This window comes from Vipera berus, assembly GCF_964194415.1.
Source record: "Vipera berus genome assembly, contig: HAP1_SCAFFOLD_120, whole genome shotgun sequence".
NCBI classification, from domain to species: domain Eukaryota; kingdom Metazoa; phylum Chordata; class Lepidosauria; order Squamata; family Viperidae; genus Vipera; species Vipera berus.
The window spans coordinates 1-15,281 of record NW_027673590.1 but is presented as its reverse complement, the minus strand read 5'-3'; the positions used below and the strand labels follow the sequence as shown (position 1 = coordinate 15,281).

Below are 15,281 nucleotides of genomic sequence, written 5' to 3'. Positions count from 1 at the left end.
CATGTGACACATTCTTGACTTATCCCAGACAGTATTTATTTATTTATTTATTTATTTGATTTATATACCGCCCTACTGCTAGAGGACTCAGGGCGGTGTACAGGGCAATAAAATAAGAATACATTAGATAAATAATTTTAAAACCCAAATCCATCAGGCCAGGCCGGCTTGTTCGAATAGATAAGTTTTTAGATCACGCCGGAAGGAGCGAAGGTCGGGGGCCATCCGGAGTTCAGCTGGTAAGCGGTTCCAAAGGATTGGAGCACCCACCGAGAATGCTCTCCCCCTGGGGGTCACCAGCCGACATTCTCTGACCGGTGGTACCCTGAGGAGGCCCTCTCTGTGGGAACGTATAGGATGGAGGGACGATGACGCCGGCAGTAGGTGCTCCCGTAGGTAATCCGGACCCATGCCATGTAGGGCTTTGTATGTCATTACCAGCACTTTGAATTTCACTCGGAAGGTAACTGGAAGCCAGTGCAGCTCACGGAGCAGAGGTGTAATATGGGAATATCGGGAGACCCCCAAAAGAACTCGTGCAGCTGCACTCTGTACCAGCTGAAGCTTCCGAGTGGTTCTCAAGGGCAGCCCCATGTAAAGAGCGTTGCAGTAGTCTAGACGAGAGGTCACAAGTGCATGGGTGACTGTACGTAAGGCATCCAGGTCCAGATAGGGTCGCAACTGGCGCACCAGACGAACCTGGGCGAAGGCCCCTCTAGTCACAGCTCCTATATGATCTAAGGAGAGCTGTGAATCTAAGAGGACACCCAGATTGCGAGCCTTATCTACGGGGGGTAATAACTCGTCCCCAATATTAAGAGATGGAATAATCTGAATTTCCTGACATGCCGGTATGTACAGCCATTCAGTCTTGTCCGGGTTGAGTTGAAGCCTGTTCCTCCCCATCCATTCCCGGTCTGCTTCCAGGCAACGGGACATCACGTCGAGGGCATCACTGGTGTGGTTTGGGGTCGAGATGAAAAGCTGGGTATCATCAGCATACTGATGACATCCCACTCCAAAACCACGGATGATCTCACCTAGCGGCTTCATATAGATGTTAAACAGGAGAGGTGAGAGGACCGACCCCTGAGGAACTCCATAAATGAGAGGCCTCGGGGTCGATCTCTGCCCACCCGCCAACACCCACTGTGAACGTTCCAGAAGGTAGGAGGAGAACCACTGGAGAACAGTGCCTCCCACTCCCAATCTTCTGAGACGCCGCAGTAAGATACCATGGTCGATGGTATCAAAAGCCGCAGAGAGGTCTAATAGGACCAAGACAGAGGAATAACCCCTGTCCCGAGCTCGCCAGAGATCATTCATCAGAGCGACCAATGCCATCTCCGTGCTGTGTCCGGGCCTGAAACCCGATTGGTACGGGTCTAGATAATCAGTATCTTCGAGGAACAGAGGAAGCTGATGCGCCACTACGCTCTCAACAACCTTCGCAAGAAAGCGAAGGTTGGAGACCGGGCGAAAGTTGTTTAAAACAGCTGGGTCCAGCGAAGGCTTTTTGAGGAGGGGTCTCACCACCGCTTCTTTCAAGGCGGCGGGAAAACTGCCCTCTTTCAATGAAGCAGTTATCACTGCATGGATCCAGCCTCGTGTCCCATCTCGAGCCGCATAAACCAGCCAGGAGGGGCACGGGTCCAATAAGGATTGTGTTCAGAGGCTGGTTGGCATATCTGTAGCTTCTTCCCAGCAATTTTCAAGACAACCAGGTGAAAGGAAAGAGAAGAGGGTGGTCAGCAGTTAAGGTGGACAGACTCACAGCAAGCAATGGGTGCCCTGCTGGAAGACCAAGAGGACGACAGTTCTGCTTGGAGAAAATCTAGCTAAGTAGTTGCTAAGAGTTGACATCAACTTAAGGCACATAACCAATTTAATGGCTTCCAATTTATTTATTTTTTTAAAAAAAATGTTTTATTTTTTTTACATGTCACCATCAATATTTGGCAAACAGTGTGTTCTCTGGGTTTGTATTTACAAATAATCAATAACTGCTAAGCTTGTAAGCCGCCCTGACTCTTCAGGGAAGGGCGGGATATAAATGGAATTAAAATAAAATAAAATAAATAAACAATTAGTTTCTATAATTCCATATTCCACATAGTAGCTTTCTTTGATTTTATTTATTTATTTATTTATTTATTTATTTATTTATTTATTTGTTTGTTTGCTTTATATACCGCCCTTCTCCCGGAGGACTCAGGGCGGTGTACAGAGTAAAGTAAGTATACAATAAACCAACAATAAAACAAATAAACCCCTAGATCTACAAATAAAACCCCAAATCTATCAGGCCAGGCCGGCTTCCTGGAATACATAGGTTTTTAAATCTCGCCGAAAGGTGCGAAGGTCGGGGGCCATCCGGATTTCGGCTGGTAAGCGGTTCCAGAGGATTGGCGCACCCACCAAGAATGCTCTCCCCCTGGGGGTCACCAGCCGACGTTCTCTGACCAGTGGCACCCTGAGGAGGCCCTCTCTGTGGGAGCGCACAGGACGGAGGGGTGTTGACGCTGGCAGTAGGTGCTCCCGTAGGTAATCCGGACCCATGCCATGTAGGGCTTTGTATGTCATCACTAGCACCTTGAATTTCAGCCGGAAGGCAACTGGAAGCCAGTGCAGCTCACGAAGCAGAGGTGTAATATGGGAGTATCGGGGAGCCCCCAAAAGAACTCGTGCAGCTGCACTCTGTACCAGCTGAAGCTTCCGAGTGATTCTCAAGGGCAGCCCCATGTAAAGAGCGTTGCAGTAGTCAAGACGAGAGGTCACAAGTGCATGGGTGACTGTACGTAAGGCATCCAGGTCCAGATAGGGTCGTAGCTGGCGCACCAGACGAACCTGAGTGAAAGCCCCCCTAGTCACAGCTCCTATGTGATCTTCTAAGGAGAGCTGTGAATCTAGGAGGACACCCAGGTTGCGAGCCCTATCTACGGGGGGCAGTAACTCTCCCCCAATATTAAGGGATGGAATACTCTGAATATCCTGACATGCCGGTATGTACAGCCATTCAGTCTTGTCCGGGTTGAGTTGAAGCCTGTTCCTCCCCATCCATTCCCGGACCGCTTCCAGGCAACGGGACATCACGTCAAGGGCATCACTGATGTGGTTTGGGGTCGAGATGAAAAGCTGGGTGTCATCAGCATACTGATGATAACCCACTCCAAAACCACGGATGATCTCACCTAGCGGCTTCATATAGATGTTAAACAGGAGAGGTGAGAGGACCGACCCCTGAGGAACTCCATAAATCAGAGGCCTCGGGGTCGATCTCTGGTCACCCGCCAACACCCACTGTGAACGTTCCAGAAGGTAGGAGGAGAACCACTGAAGACCAGTGCCTCCCACTCCCAATCTTCTGAGACGCCGAAGTAAGATACCATGGTCGATGGTATCAAAAGCCGCAGAGAGGTCTAATAGGACCAGGACAGAGGAATGACCCCTATCCCGAGCCCGCCATTCTCTTCTTCCAATAATATTCTTTTATCAACCTTGAATTAGTATATTTCTTGATAATTTTAAAAGATAAGTAACCTCCACCTCATTAAGCTTTTCTAGTTAATCATCTCAATCACCTTGTCATAGATCCTCTTTTTAGAGTTCTCATTTAAATTTATTTTCCTCACATTTTACCTGTTAAAATTTTCTTAATTACACTAGTTTAAATCTTTTTCCTCACATGAACCATCCCAACATATATTTTTATATCTTGAAACATAAATATACCGTTTTTTAAAAAAACCATATCCCTCTTAAGCTAAAATACATTTATATTCAATGTTTTATTCTTTATAAGCATATTCAAGTCTTCAAAATCCATTTAAGTATCTATTTACACTTCCCTCATATAAATCATCCCAAACATTTTTGTTTCTCATACCATAAACAAAAAATATTGTATTGCTTAAGAAGCTTATCCCTCCTAAGCTAAGATTCATTTGTATTCAAAATTTTATTTCTTTAACCTTATTCCAACAAGTGCCAAATGATTCCATCTCATTTCTTAATTCTGGCTTTAGCCCATTTTGCCAAACATCTTTCCTAATCAGTATGTTCCATTGAATCCAAAGATCTTCCCATGGTTTGTAGATATTGTTTTGGTACAAAAGATGAGTCAAGTAAGGTATAGAAGTATTCCTCAGAAATCTTTTTCTTTCTTTCTTAGTTTCTCCCATCTCCTTTTTTCTCTCAAGTTCTTGGAATCTTGAAGTATTAGTTATCTTTTCCGTGTCCAGTATTTCCTGCAAGCTTTTCTCCATCTGGATTAAATCACAACTCCTTCCATTATTAAATTCCACCTCTAAGTTTCTTTCCTCTAGTTTATATTCAGTTATCTGCTTTACTTGATCTCTCTTTTTGTTTTCTAATCATGTTTGTTGTGACATTAAATTGAGAATATGATCATTTAAGTTTTCAAAGTTATTTTTAATTTCCTCATGGTTTGAAGTTAATGTCGTTTGTATTTATTGTAAGAAAACATACATTTCCTCCTGGAAAGTATTTGTTTTTTCTTGATGTTTTTTCTGCAGACCTCTGATGTTCCATGATAACCCAAAATCCAAGTTTTCCTTTCTCTGCCAACCACTTTAAAGTCACAGTTTAATAAGTATTCCGCTTTTCTTCCAACACCTGCAGACGGGGAAAGCAAAGATAGGTGAGATTCCTCCTCTCTCCAACCAAGCTGCCCAGATTCAGCTTCCCTGCTCTGCTTTCTGCTGCTGACTCACAGCCTGCTGGTGTTGCCGGCGGAGCTGCCAAGCCCGGTGCCTGCGGTCCTGCTTTGACCAGTTGCGTTGCACCTGCCGAGTGAGGGTCTTGACCGGGACCCGACCTGGAGAAGGAAGAGGGGGAAATGGCAGCTTTGCTGGTTTCCTGCCTGCTCAGACAAAGCTGCAGATGCTCCTTTTGACAGAGCCGGATTTTAACCTGGCAACTTTGAAGACTTGTGGACTTCAACTCCCAGAATTCCTCAGGTGGATTCTGGGAGGTTCCGCACGTCTTGAGAGTTGCCAAGGCTGGAGAGCCGTGGACTACACCGGCCTTTCTCCCTCTCGGCCACTTTGGTCTTGAAACTCCCAGAATGCCTGAACCTTGAAGTCATTCAGACCAGTGAGACGCTGAGGCCCGTTTCGGCCCTGGGGGACGGGCCGGGTGGGATAGACTGCTCCTGGGCGGGAGGCTTTTTCCTAGTGGCACACCGATCAAGGGGACTCCCTGCTTCCGCGGCGACCTTACTGCGAAGACTCCGCGGGAAAAAGGAGCCCCTCAGCGCGCTCACCTCCCTGCCTCCGCGCACTGCTCACGCGGTGCCTCCCGGCCTTGTGCGGCTTGTTCTGCGGCTTGAAGGAGCCGGCGCGGTGGACGGCCGCCTCCTTCGCCATGGCCACGCAGCTCTCGCGCCGGAAGTGATGCCACCGGACTTCCGGGCTCTGTCGCTCTAGGACGCGCGTCTCTCGGGCCGCCGCGTCTCCTGTTGCCCCGGACGCCCGGCCAGACGCTGGCGCATGCGCAGGAGGCGGTCGCGTCCGTCTCTAACCGCCATTCCCAAGGGGGGCGCATGCGCAGCGGACACCTCGGCGGCTTTCCAACCGTAGCCAACCGTAGCTTCCCAACCGTAGCTTTCTTCGTGAGGAGAAAGCGGCGGCGGCCGGACGGGCGACGATGGGCTCGTGGAGCAGCCGCGTGTGGGGGCCCAGGGCCGGGGTGGCCGAGGGGGCCTTCTTCCCCAAGCGGAAGCGCGGCGAGGGCCTGAGCGAGAGCGGCGAGGAGGGCGAGGAGCGGCTGCTCAGCACCCCCAGGAGGTACGGCCGCAGCTCCGGGAAGCCCCCGGGCCTGGAGGGCTGTCGGCCGAGGCAGCGGCGCTGCTCTTCGGCGGAGGGAGGGCGCTGACCGTCCCGCCCCGCTTCGCTCAGCTTTCCCTCAGGTTTCCCGCCTCTTCCCGGGAGCTGCCGCCTCTGCTTAATGCAGGGCTAGGCGACCTCGGCCCTTTTAGGACTCGTGGACTTCAACTCCCAGAATTCCTCAGCTATGCTGACTCAGGAATTCTGGGAGTTGAAGTCCACGAGTCCTAAAGGAGCCGAGGTTGCCTGTCCCTGGCTTAATGGATGCAGACGCTTTTTCTCCCGCCTTTATTAGTTTCGTAAATAACTCGAGGCGGGGAACAGACCTAGAAACTCTTTCTTCCTCCTCCCGTTTCCCCACAACAACCCTGCGAAGGGACCGAGAGCCATTGGCCCAAGGTCTCCCAGCTGTCATTCAGCCATAAATCGGGACTAGTCCTCACTTGTCTTCTCCCCCGGTGCCTTTTAATAAGCCAGCCGAACTGGCCCTGTTGAGGTCGTTTTCTGAAAGGGCCCGCCATAAAGTAAGCACCCACTAACTCCCTTTCCGCCTTTGAATGAAACCTCAGGAGAGGAGCTTCCCAGACCTCTTCATAAACTGGCAGGGCAAGCTACTATATATCAACCGGCAGGAAAAGAAAAAAAAACCCCACACACAAACTGATTATGTTAAGCAACTGGGTAATGAAACATCTGCAAGGAAACCACCGAGCTGAGAGGGCCATAATAATAATAATAATAATAATAATAATAATAATAATAATAATAATAATAATAATAATAATAATAATAATAATAATAATAATAATAATAATAATATAATAAACCTTTATTGTCAAAGTGCAACATGTGTACATTGAGATTAGCTGAGCCTCCCCTGTGCTCTCACCCCCCCCAACACACAGTGACAACAAACCCTCCATCCCACCACACCGTGTGAACCAACTACACCACACACCGGCCTCCCAAGTCAATTCTGCATAAGTTCACAGAGATTAATAATAATAATAATAATATAATAATAATAATAATAATAATAATAATAGTAATAATAATAATAATACTTACGTGTGTTTTTTCTAACTCAGGAAAAAAATAAAAAGCACGTCAAGGTATATTTTCCAGACTCTGTTTGTCAATGGGGAACAGAGTGATGTTAAAATATGTGCCCTGGGAGAAGAATGGAACTTGCACAAAATATACCTCTGTCAGGTAAAAATTGTCTTTTTGTTTCTTGGATCTCCAGTATCATTAGGAAGCAGGTTTCAGACCTTTTTGTTTAATACTCAAATTCAGCACTGCTCCCCTGAATGTCGTCCTGAAAACACAGGCACTACCGTGTTTCTCCAAGACCCAGTCTCATATATATATATATATATATGGTTGCCAAAATAAGCACCAGGGCTTATTTTTCAAGTAGGTCAGCCTCTGCTAGTCAGGAGGCCACGTCCAGCCCAGGGGAAATGGGGCTGCAGCTGAGAATTGCCTTTTGACCCCCAGGTCTCTCTGAAGGCTATCTTGAAGGCTATCTTGAAGGCTATCAAACAGGCAGTAGTCACACCGGACAATTCATATATTCTCAGAAGGGTATGGCTGACTGATGAAAACAAATAAGTTTGAAATGCATATCAGTCTCCCTTTAATTCTTTGTTAGCAATCTAAAATTTCCACAAATATGAGCTGTCACTGTTGTGACTACTGCCTGTGGATGGCCTTTGGTTAGGCCGAAACAGGAAATAAAGATTTGTCCCATGTTTGTGGCCTAGCAAGGTAATCTAAATAGTTAACATTTGAAACATATGTGTGTGTGTGTGTGTGTGTGTGTGTGTGTGTGTGTGTGTTTGCCAAAATAAGCACCAGGGCTTATTTTTCAGGGTAGGTCTTAATTTTTTGTGGCCACAACAGAGCAGGAGGCAAGGCAGGGTGGGTGGAGGATGAAGTCAGATGAAGGAGAGGTGGAGGACAAAGCGATGCACTGGTGCCGCGGCCACTAAGCAAGGCAGTGGGGGATGGCGTATGAAGCTTCTCCTTACTTGGCGCCATAACGAAGCAGGAGGCTGAACGATGCACCGGTGCCGCGGCCACTAAGCAAGGCAGTGGGGGCTGGTGGAGGACGAAGCCCCAACAGTATCCTTGGCCGCCCAACTGCCTCACTCCGCTAGCATCAGGGCTCTGCAGGCTGGGTGGCCAAGGATATTGTTGGGGCTTCGTCCTCCACCACCCCAACCGTGGCACCGGTGCATCGCTCAGCCTCCTGGTTTGTAGCATTGGCAAGTAAGGAGAAGAAGCTTTGTCCTCCACTCCTCCCACCTTGCTTTGTCCTCAACCCCCCCTTCCGCCTCGCTTAGTGGCCATGGCACCAGTGCATCGCTAAGTCTCCTACTTCGTTCCCGTGGCAAATAAGGAGGAAAAGCTTCATCCTCCACCCCCCACCACCACCTTGCTTTGTCCTCCACCTCCCCACCGCCTCACTTTGTGTCTGCGACACCCGCCCACCACCTCATGTCATCAGCAAGCAGGCAGAGCGGGCGGCTGCACACACTCAAGTAGAGCTTACTTTCGGCATAGGGCTTATATTTGGCCCAGGCGTAGGTCCTATTTTCAGGGAAACACAATGTATGGTTCTCCTTGAGATTCAGTCCATACACTTGTAACCCAAAAGATAGTTTGTTTCTCTGCCATTCGCAGGCCTTTCAAACCTACAATTTATAAATTCATCCAACTTTATAATATTTAATAATGGTGCTTAAGCAAACCATGTTTAGGTGTATTGTATGAGTATTACAGGTAATGCTCAATATACAATCTTTCCATGGTGGTTTAAAATTATGAGGGTCTTGAAAAATGTGACTTATTACCTATCCCCAAAGTTATGACTGTGGCACCATCCCCAAGGTCACAATTGCAATTTGGGTGCTTGGCAACTGTCTCACATTTATAACATTTAAAGCTTCTTATGGTCATGTGATCACCATTTGTGACCTTCCCAGCCAAAATCTGGTCCGGTCATGTGATGACTTGCTTTTATGACCATACTGACTTATGAAGGAATTTCTTGTCCCAATAGTATAGTTTAATCTCTCAGGCTAAACATCAGTGAGTGACAGCAGCTCATAATGGGTCACCTCCAGCTTTGATGTGAACTTCTACTAAACAGTATTTTTCTCCTCTTTGGATCAAAACTAGCTATTTCTAGTTTTATAAGAAATGCACTTTAAGGGAAAGGTATACATTTATTTATTTTTTTATTTTTATTTTATTTATTTTAATCCCATTTATATCCCGCCCTTCTCCGAAGACTCAGGGCGGCTTACAATCTAAGCACAAATCAAATGTGCTTAGCAATAGCCTTCATTTGATGTATATGCCTGCTTATTAGGACTTTCCCCCACCCCCAAGCGGCATTATTACAAAGTCAGCTTATTGCCCCCAACAATCTGGGTCCTCATTTTACCTACCTGGGAAGGATGGAAGGCTGAGTCAACCTTGAGCCTGGTGGGACTCGAACCTGCACTAATTGCAGGCAGCTGGTGTTACTTAAGGAGGCATTAGCCCACTGCTCCACCAAGGCTCTGTATGTATTAATTTATCTACCTGTATGTGTGCTTATAGAAATTTATATACAATATAATACTCTGCCCCTCCCCCCATAATTGTATGGATGCTGTTATTTTTTTCCTGATCACTTATCTTTCTAGGATGCAATCTGTTCACTTGTATAAATAAATTATAACACAGGTTTGGCCTGGCCCCTTCCCTCTTTGCTTTGCATGCTAGCTTCAGTTCCAGTCTAAGTAAGCTGCAGTGCCCTGTTACAGCCAAGTTGATAAAGGGTGGTTTAATACTAGTTTACTAACTAAATTTGAGACCACAGCTTGATCTTAGTTTCACTTCCTGGAGCAATCGTTCCATCGTTTCCTATTTTAGATCCAATGAAAACCCATTTACTCTGTTCAGATTGAAATATTAAAATCAGTGCATGGAGATGAAAGGGGTTGGCTGGCAAATGAATCAATTGGTTCAGAAAATATAAGATTGAAATTTAAGAAACATATCTTCGAATTAGGAGTGACAAATGGAAAATTTAATTCAAATTTAATTCTTAGTTCCTCTTGCTATGAAAATAATATTGTGTTATACCTTATCATATAAATTCTTTAATTCCAAGGTTTGTAAAATTATTAAAAACATGACTTTTATGTTTGTAGTCTGGCTACTTTTCAAGTATGTTCAGTGGGTCTTGGAGGGAGTCAGGAATGGACACAATAGAATTGGAAATTCCTGATCAGAATATTGACGTTGAAGGTAAGAAAGGAATCCTCATTGAACTTTTTCTAACATAAAAGATTCAAATTGAAATAGATTACTTGGATCAGGTTTTCTGGAACAAAGCTGGCCAGTTATAAATGATCTTTGGAAGGACTTTCCAGTATTTTATCTCATTTTTGCAAAATACATTTTAGCAAAACTCATTTTTCTAAATAATTCATCAGAAAAACAGATTTCTCATTTTGGGGACTATTAACCAACTACACAAATCTAAACTATTCAGTACTTCTTTCATGGTTTTTATTATAAATGAACAGCAAATTATGAAAAATCACATTTTTATGGTCTGGGAGATAAAGCTCCTAATACTTTGTCACTACTGTGATTCCCTGAAAATAAGGCCCACCCAGAAAATAAGCTTTAGCATGATTTTTAGTGTGCACCTAATATAAGCCCTACCCCCCAAAATAAGCCCTAGTTAAGAGCCTGCCTTTCCCACCGTCTGATGAGGCGAGGCAAGTGGGTTGGGTGGAGCTGCTCCCTGCACCGACATCTCAGGGCCCCCGCAGCCAGGCCACTCCCCACTCAGCAACCTCCTGCCTGCCTGCCTTCCTGCCTCTTCCCTTTTACTCCCCTTCCGAGCCAGACTGCCATGATATGGAGGATGGGCGGGGGAAGCTCGCTTGCCTTACCTGGTCCCCCTGCACCATTTCAGAGGCCGGGGGGAGTGACAGAGAAAGTCCTCTGCCCCCGCTGCGCATCAGCCACATCCCCCACTGGAGGGGCTTTCTTTGGTCCCCGCTGGCCCTGCCCCGCCCTGCAGATCAACTACCCAGCAGTGGCCGCCACCTCTTCCTCCACCTCTAGCTTGGCTCCTGCAGCACTGCGTCGTGCTGCCTGCTGCCAGTTTGCCGCCTGTATTTTATGGCTTCAATGGCGGCAGCTCTGGAGGCCAATGGTAGGCGCTCTGCATTGTCCCTGGGCTGGCATTTTTGGCCACCGGCCACCTTTGCAGCTCTGCCCACCCAGCCACGGGAGAGTTATACCAGGGGTGGGGTGTGTGTGCTCCAAAGACAGTGATATCATGACACAGGACCTCAACCTTTTGGGCACCAGGGACCGGTTCTGTGGAGAGAGGTTTTTCCGTGGACCGGAGGATGTGTGGTTTTGTGTGCTGCCTGCATCCCGTGGATGGGGCTTTGCTTGTTTGTGCGGACCAGTTGCTGGCAAGCCTCAGCCCAGTACTGGTCCACGGACTGGGGGGTGGGGACCCCGTAGTAGGATATAAAGTGAATAGATCATATTTAAAATGGCATTAAATCTCATTGTGCACGTGCCTGTCAACATCTCAACTGAATTCCAAACAACTCTGTGACTAATGCTAGTAATTAAGCAGGTGATACTATTAAACAGGAGAATTTGGCTTAATTGATGGGAAAAACATAAAACTGCCATTATTGATTAGATATTGTGGAGCATACTTCTGCCTGAAGCATTGAATTAGTATCTTGAGCCACACATGCCTGCATTATTGATGCTGTTATGAACTAAGCCCTTGCCATGGCTGCTTTCGGAAGCTTGCTTCTTTCAACAAAATGTGGAATGCAATCTGCTACAAATTTGGAGCCTTGGTTACATGGGAGTGACTTCACAATATAGGGAGTAGGACTCGCATTGTAACAATGCTTTTTTTGTCATTGTACCTGTTGTGGATGCACATTTTTCAACCTGATTGAAACTGTCAGCGTTTTTAAATGAAAATACAAAACGTAACACTCAGTTTATTTTGAAGTGCCTACTTTTTGATCAGCTTCTGAAGTTTTGCGCGGTGTCCCATAATCTCAGCTGGTGAAATCTGCAGGCGAATGGGAGTTTTCTAGGGTGAGAGGTGCTTACGGTAGACCCCAAATGTGGTGACTTCGGTACTTAACCATTTGTCCCGCTTAGGGTTTTATATTTTTTAAATGCCATCTGATTTACCCCCTCTCAATATTCTAGGCATCTTGTTGTTGTCACTATATATAAAATAATTTGAGAAATAACATTTTTTGAATATCACTCTTAATAATCCTACGGAATTGGAAAAAAATAAATGTATAACCTGTCTTATATGTATGAGGAGACTTAGGATGTGGTTTTCTTTAGCCTTACAGGTTGCCTTTGGCTCACTTTACCGGGATGAAGTGTTAATAAACCCTAGTAGAGTGATTGCCCTCCTGGCAGCTGCCAGCATGTTACAGCTGGTAAGTGGAAATGGCTCCATTTTTTCCAACTCTTTGCTTGGCAAAGTGCAGGGCTTTCAGTCCCATCTTCATTTGTATTCCAGGGACGAGCACATGGTCATGGCCACATGGCTTCCGTTATCCTCGGGGCGTTTTTTCAAGCACATGCTTAGCAGTCCTGACAGAGCTGGGAAAGTCGTTTTCTCGCTAGCTCTTGCCCCTCCTCCCCTTTCTAGATGGGCGCATATAAATGAAGGATGGATGCTGCAAGCCAGCACACTTACACAGGGACTTCTTATGTGGCCTCTGAGCTTCAAAATTAAGAATCAGGGTATCAGTCCTTCTCATTTCTCCTGTTACAAATAGGGTATCATTTTGTATAATTATGGTTGAGACTGGTAGTATGCCTATCTGTCCAGAAGAAGCCAAAATATCTCTAGATAATCACTGTTTGCATTTTTGCCAGTTAGCTTGAGGTGAGGGCATCATCTGTAGCATTAGGCCTGGGAGTGAGGATTTGTTTTGCATCATTATATGTTTACGAAGGGACGCGGTGGCTCAGTGGGTTAGGACGCTGAGCTTGTCAATCAGAAGGTCGGCATTTTGGCGGGTCGAATCCCGAGTGCTGCGTAGCAGAGTGAGCGCCTGTGACTCGTCCCAGCTTCTGCCAACCTAGCAGTTCGAAAGCACGTAAAAATGCAAGTAGAAAAATAGGGACCACTACGGTGGGAAGGTAACAGCGTTCCGTGCGCCTTTGGCGTCTAGTCATGCCGGCCACATGACCACGGAGACGTCCTCGGACGAGCGCTGGCTCTTCGGCTTTGAAACGGAGATGAGCACCGGCCCCTAGAGTCGGAAAGGACTAGCACGCGTGTGCGGGGGAACCTTTACCTTTTTACCTTATGTTTACAGGATGGCTTAATACAGCAGTGTGGCGAAACAATGAAGGAAACAATTAATGCAAAAACCGTGTGTAGTTACTATAATTCTGCGGGAACATATGGATTAGATTCTTTGAAAAAAAAGTAAGTATTGGCACTAAGAAAGATTTTGTTGAAGAAGAACATTTTTATGATCTCCCCTTGATTTTCTAATGTGATGTGGCTTTGAGAAGCATCTCGTGTGATGTTTTCCAGCAGAAACCTTTCTGCTTATTTCTCCCTTCAAATATAAAAATGTGTTTAATTTTAGAAGCATAATATTTTCAGCTTGTGCAATAGTTAATATTCTGTGGCTGACATGAAATAATATTAGGTATTAGTAGAACCTAGAGCTGTGTGTTCAGCGTAAGACACAAACACTTAGAATCCTGGAGACAGAACTGAAATTCTTACGGATTCCTTTTCCCAATTTGCAAGTTTCTTTTTGTCTCTGCAGTAAATAACCTGGAAGGAAAAGGGAGAATTTCACTCCTTGTTCTCAGAGGTAGCTTTTAATTAAATATAATGGGGCAGCCACAATTAAATAATAAATGAAAGAGATTGTAGTTCGAATAGGACAGACATCCAAAATCAATACTAGCAGTCCAGATAAATAAAAATACAAAGACAACCAGTGTGTTTTTTCTGCTGAAGAAAGAAAGCAGCAGCAGAGGAAACAGACATGAAGTTTCAACAATTTGTTTCTTGTTGATCCTTCTGTGTGAAATAATCATCTTCTTGAAGAACTGGTTGTTTCTCCTGAGTATTTGGGCTTTTTATTTATCAGGAGCTGCTAATGGGATTTTCACGTTCTCTCATTCTGACAGAACATTGGAAGCAAGTATAGGAAGTGAAAAGTTAAAAATAGAGCAGAAGCAGTGTGTAGTCCCTTATGGTCTGAAGAGGGTCATAGTTGATTGGATGGGCTTTGGAGTATGATGGCTGTGGGGTCCCTATTTTACTATAACATCTGGGGGAAAGTGCTCAGCAGCTTATTAGAAACGTGCATTGCATCTCATTGCATTTACCTTACCTATTTTAAATCTAGGTGTCTTGAGTGGCTCTTGAATAACCTGATGACCCACCAGAGTGTGGAACTCCTCAAAGAACTCAGGTATTGAGCTTTTGAGATTAACCCAGATACTATGGGAAGACGTTTAGCATAATAAAATGGAATTCAGATAATCCGTTGAACTGAACACAATTCATGCCCTTTGCAATTCAGAGGTCATATTGTTTGTTTCAGCATAAACCTCATGAAACAGCTGATTAGTTCCTCTAACCTGTTTGTCATGCAAGTGGAGATGGACATATATACTGCTCTAAAGAAGGTACCAACATTTAATAACATCAGTTTGATCCAGGTTTTGTTTTGATGTGGAAATAACCGCACTGCCATTTCTTCCAAATTGACAGTATTCTCACAGACCGATGTCACCTCTCCTGCCTCTTCTTTCCTGATAGTTTAGTACAGGGGTGTCAAACTGCCGGCCCATAGGCCGGTTGCATCATGCGGAGGCCGCACCTGCCTCAGCTTCAGCAATGTGAAAAAAGTTGTGATACATCGTGACACGTCACGTGATGCAGCAAGTTTGACACCCATGGTTTAGTATCTTTGATAGGTAGTCATAGTCTTTGTTTGATTACCGTATTTTTCGGACCATAAGACACACTTTTTTTCCCCAAAGTGGGGGGGAAAACGAGGGTGCGTCTTATGGTCCGAAGGTGATCCGTATGGCCAGCCCCATCCTCCGCAAGTGGAAAGCAAGGGAGATTGCCTGGAGCACGAATCGGCACGTGCTGAGAAAGGCCGATCTCACGCTCCTGCACTCTCCCTCGCTCGGTTTCAGCTTCCCTTGCTACAAGAGAAAGCAGGCTGAAACGGAGTGAGGGAGATTGCCTGGAATGCGAATCGGCTGATCTCGCGCTGCTGCAATCTGCCTCGTTTCAGCCTGCTTTCTCTTGTAGCAAGGGAAGCTGAAAGCGAGCGAGGGAGTTTGCAGGAGCGTGAGATCGGCGGATTC

At 45.9% G+C, this 15,281-nt stretch overlaps 1 protein-coding gene across 1 annotated transcript; it reads left to right on the top strand.

Annotated features, from left to right (window-relative positions):
• The first annotated feature begins 5,652 nt into the window (after positions 1-5,652).
• On the top strand, positions 5,653-15,202 carry LOC308679291 (germ cell-less protein-like 1). Its single transcript, XM_081346899.1, has 7 exons — positions 5,653-5,807; positions 6,935-7,058; positions 10,055-10,151; positions 12,261-12,358; positions 13,250-13,362; positions 14,306-14,371; positions 14,504-15,202. Exons 1-7 carry the CDS (start codon positions 5,668-5,670, stop codon positions 14,631-14,633), a joined length of 768 nt encoding a protein of 255 aa, XP_081203025.1. The 5' UTR covers positions 5,653-5,667; the 3' UTR covers positions 14,634-15,202.
• Positions 15,203-15,281: the final 79 nt, after the last annotated feature.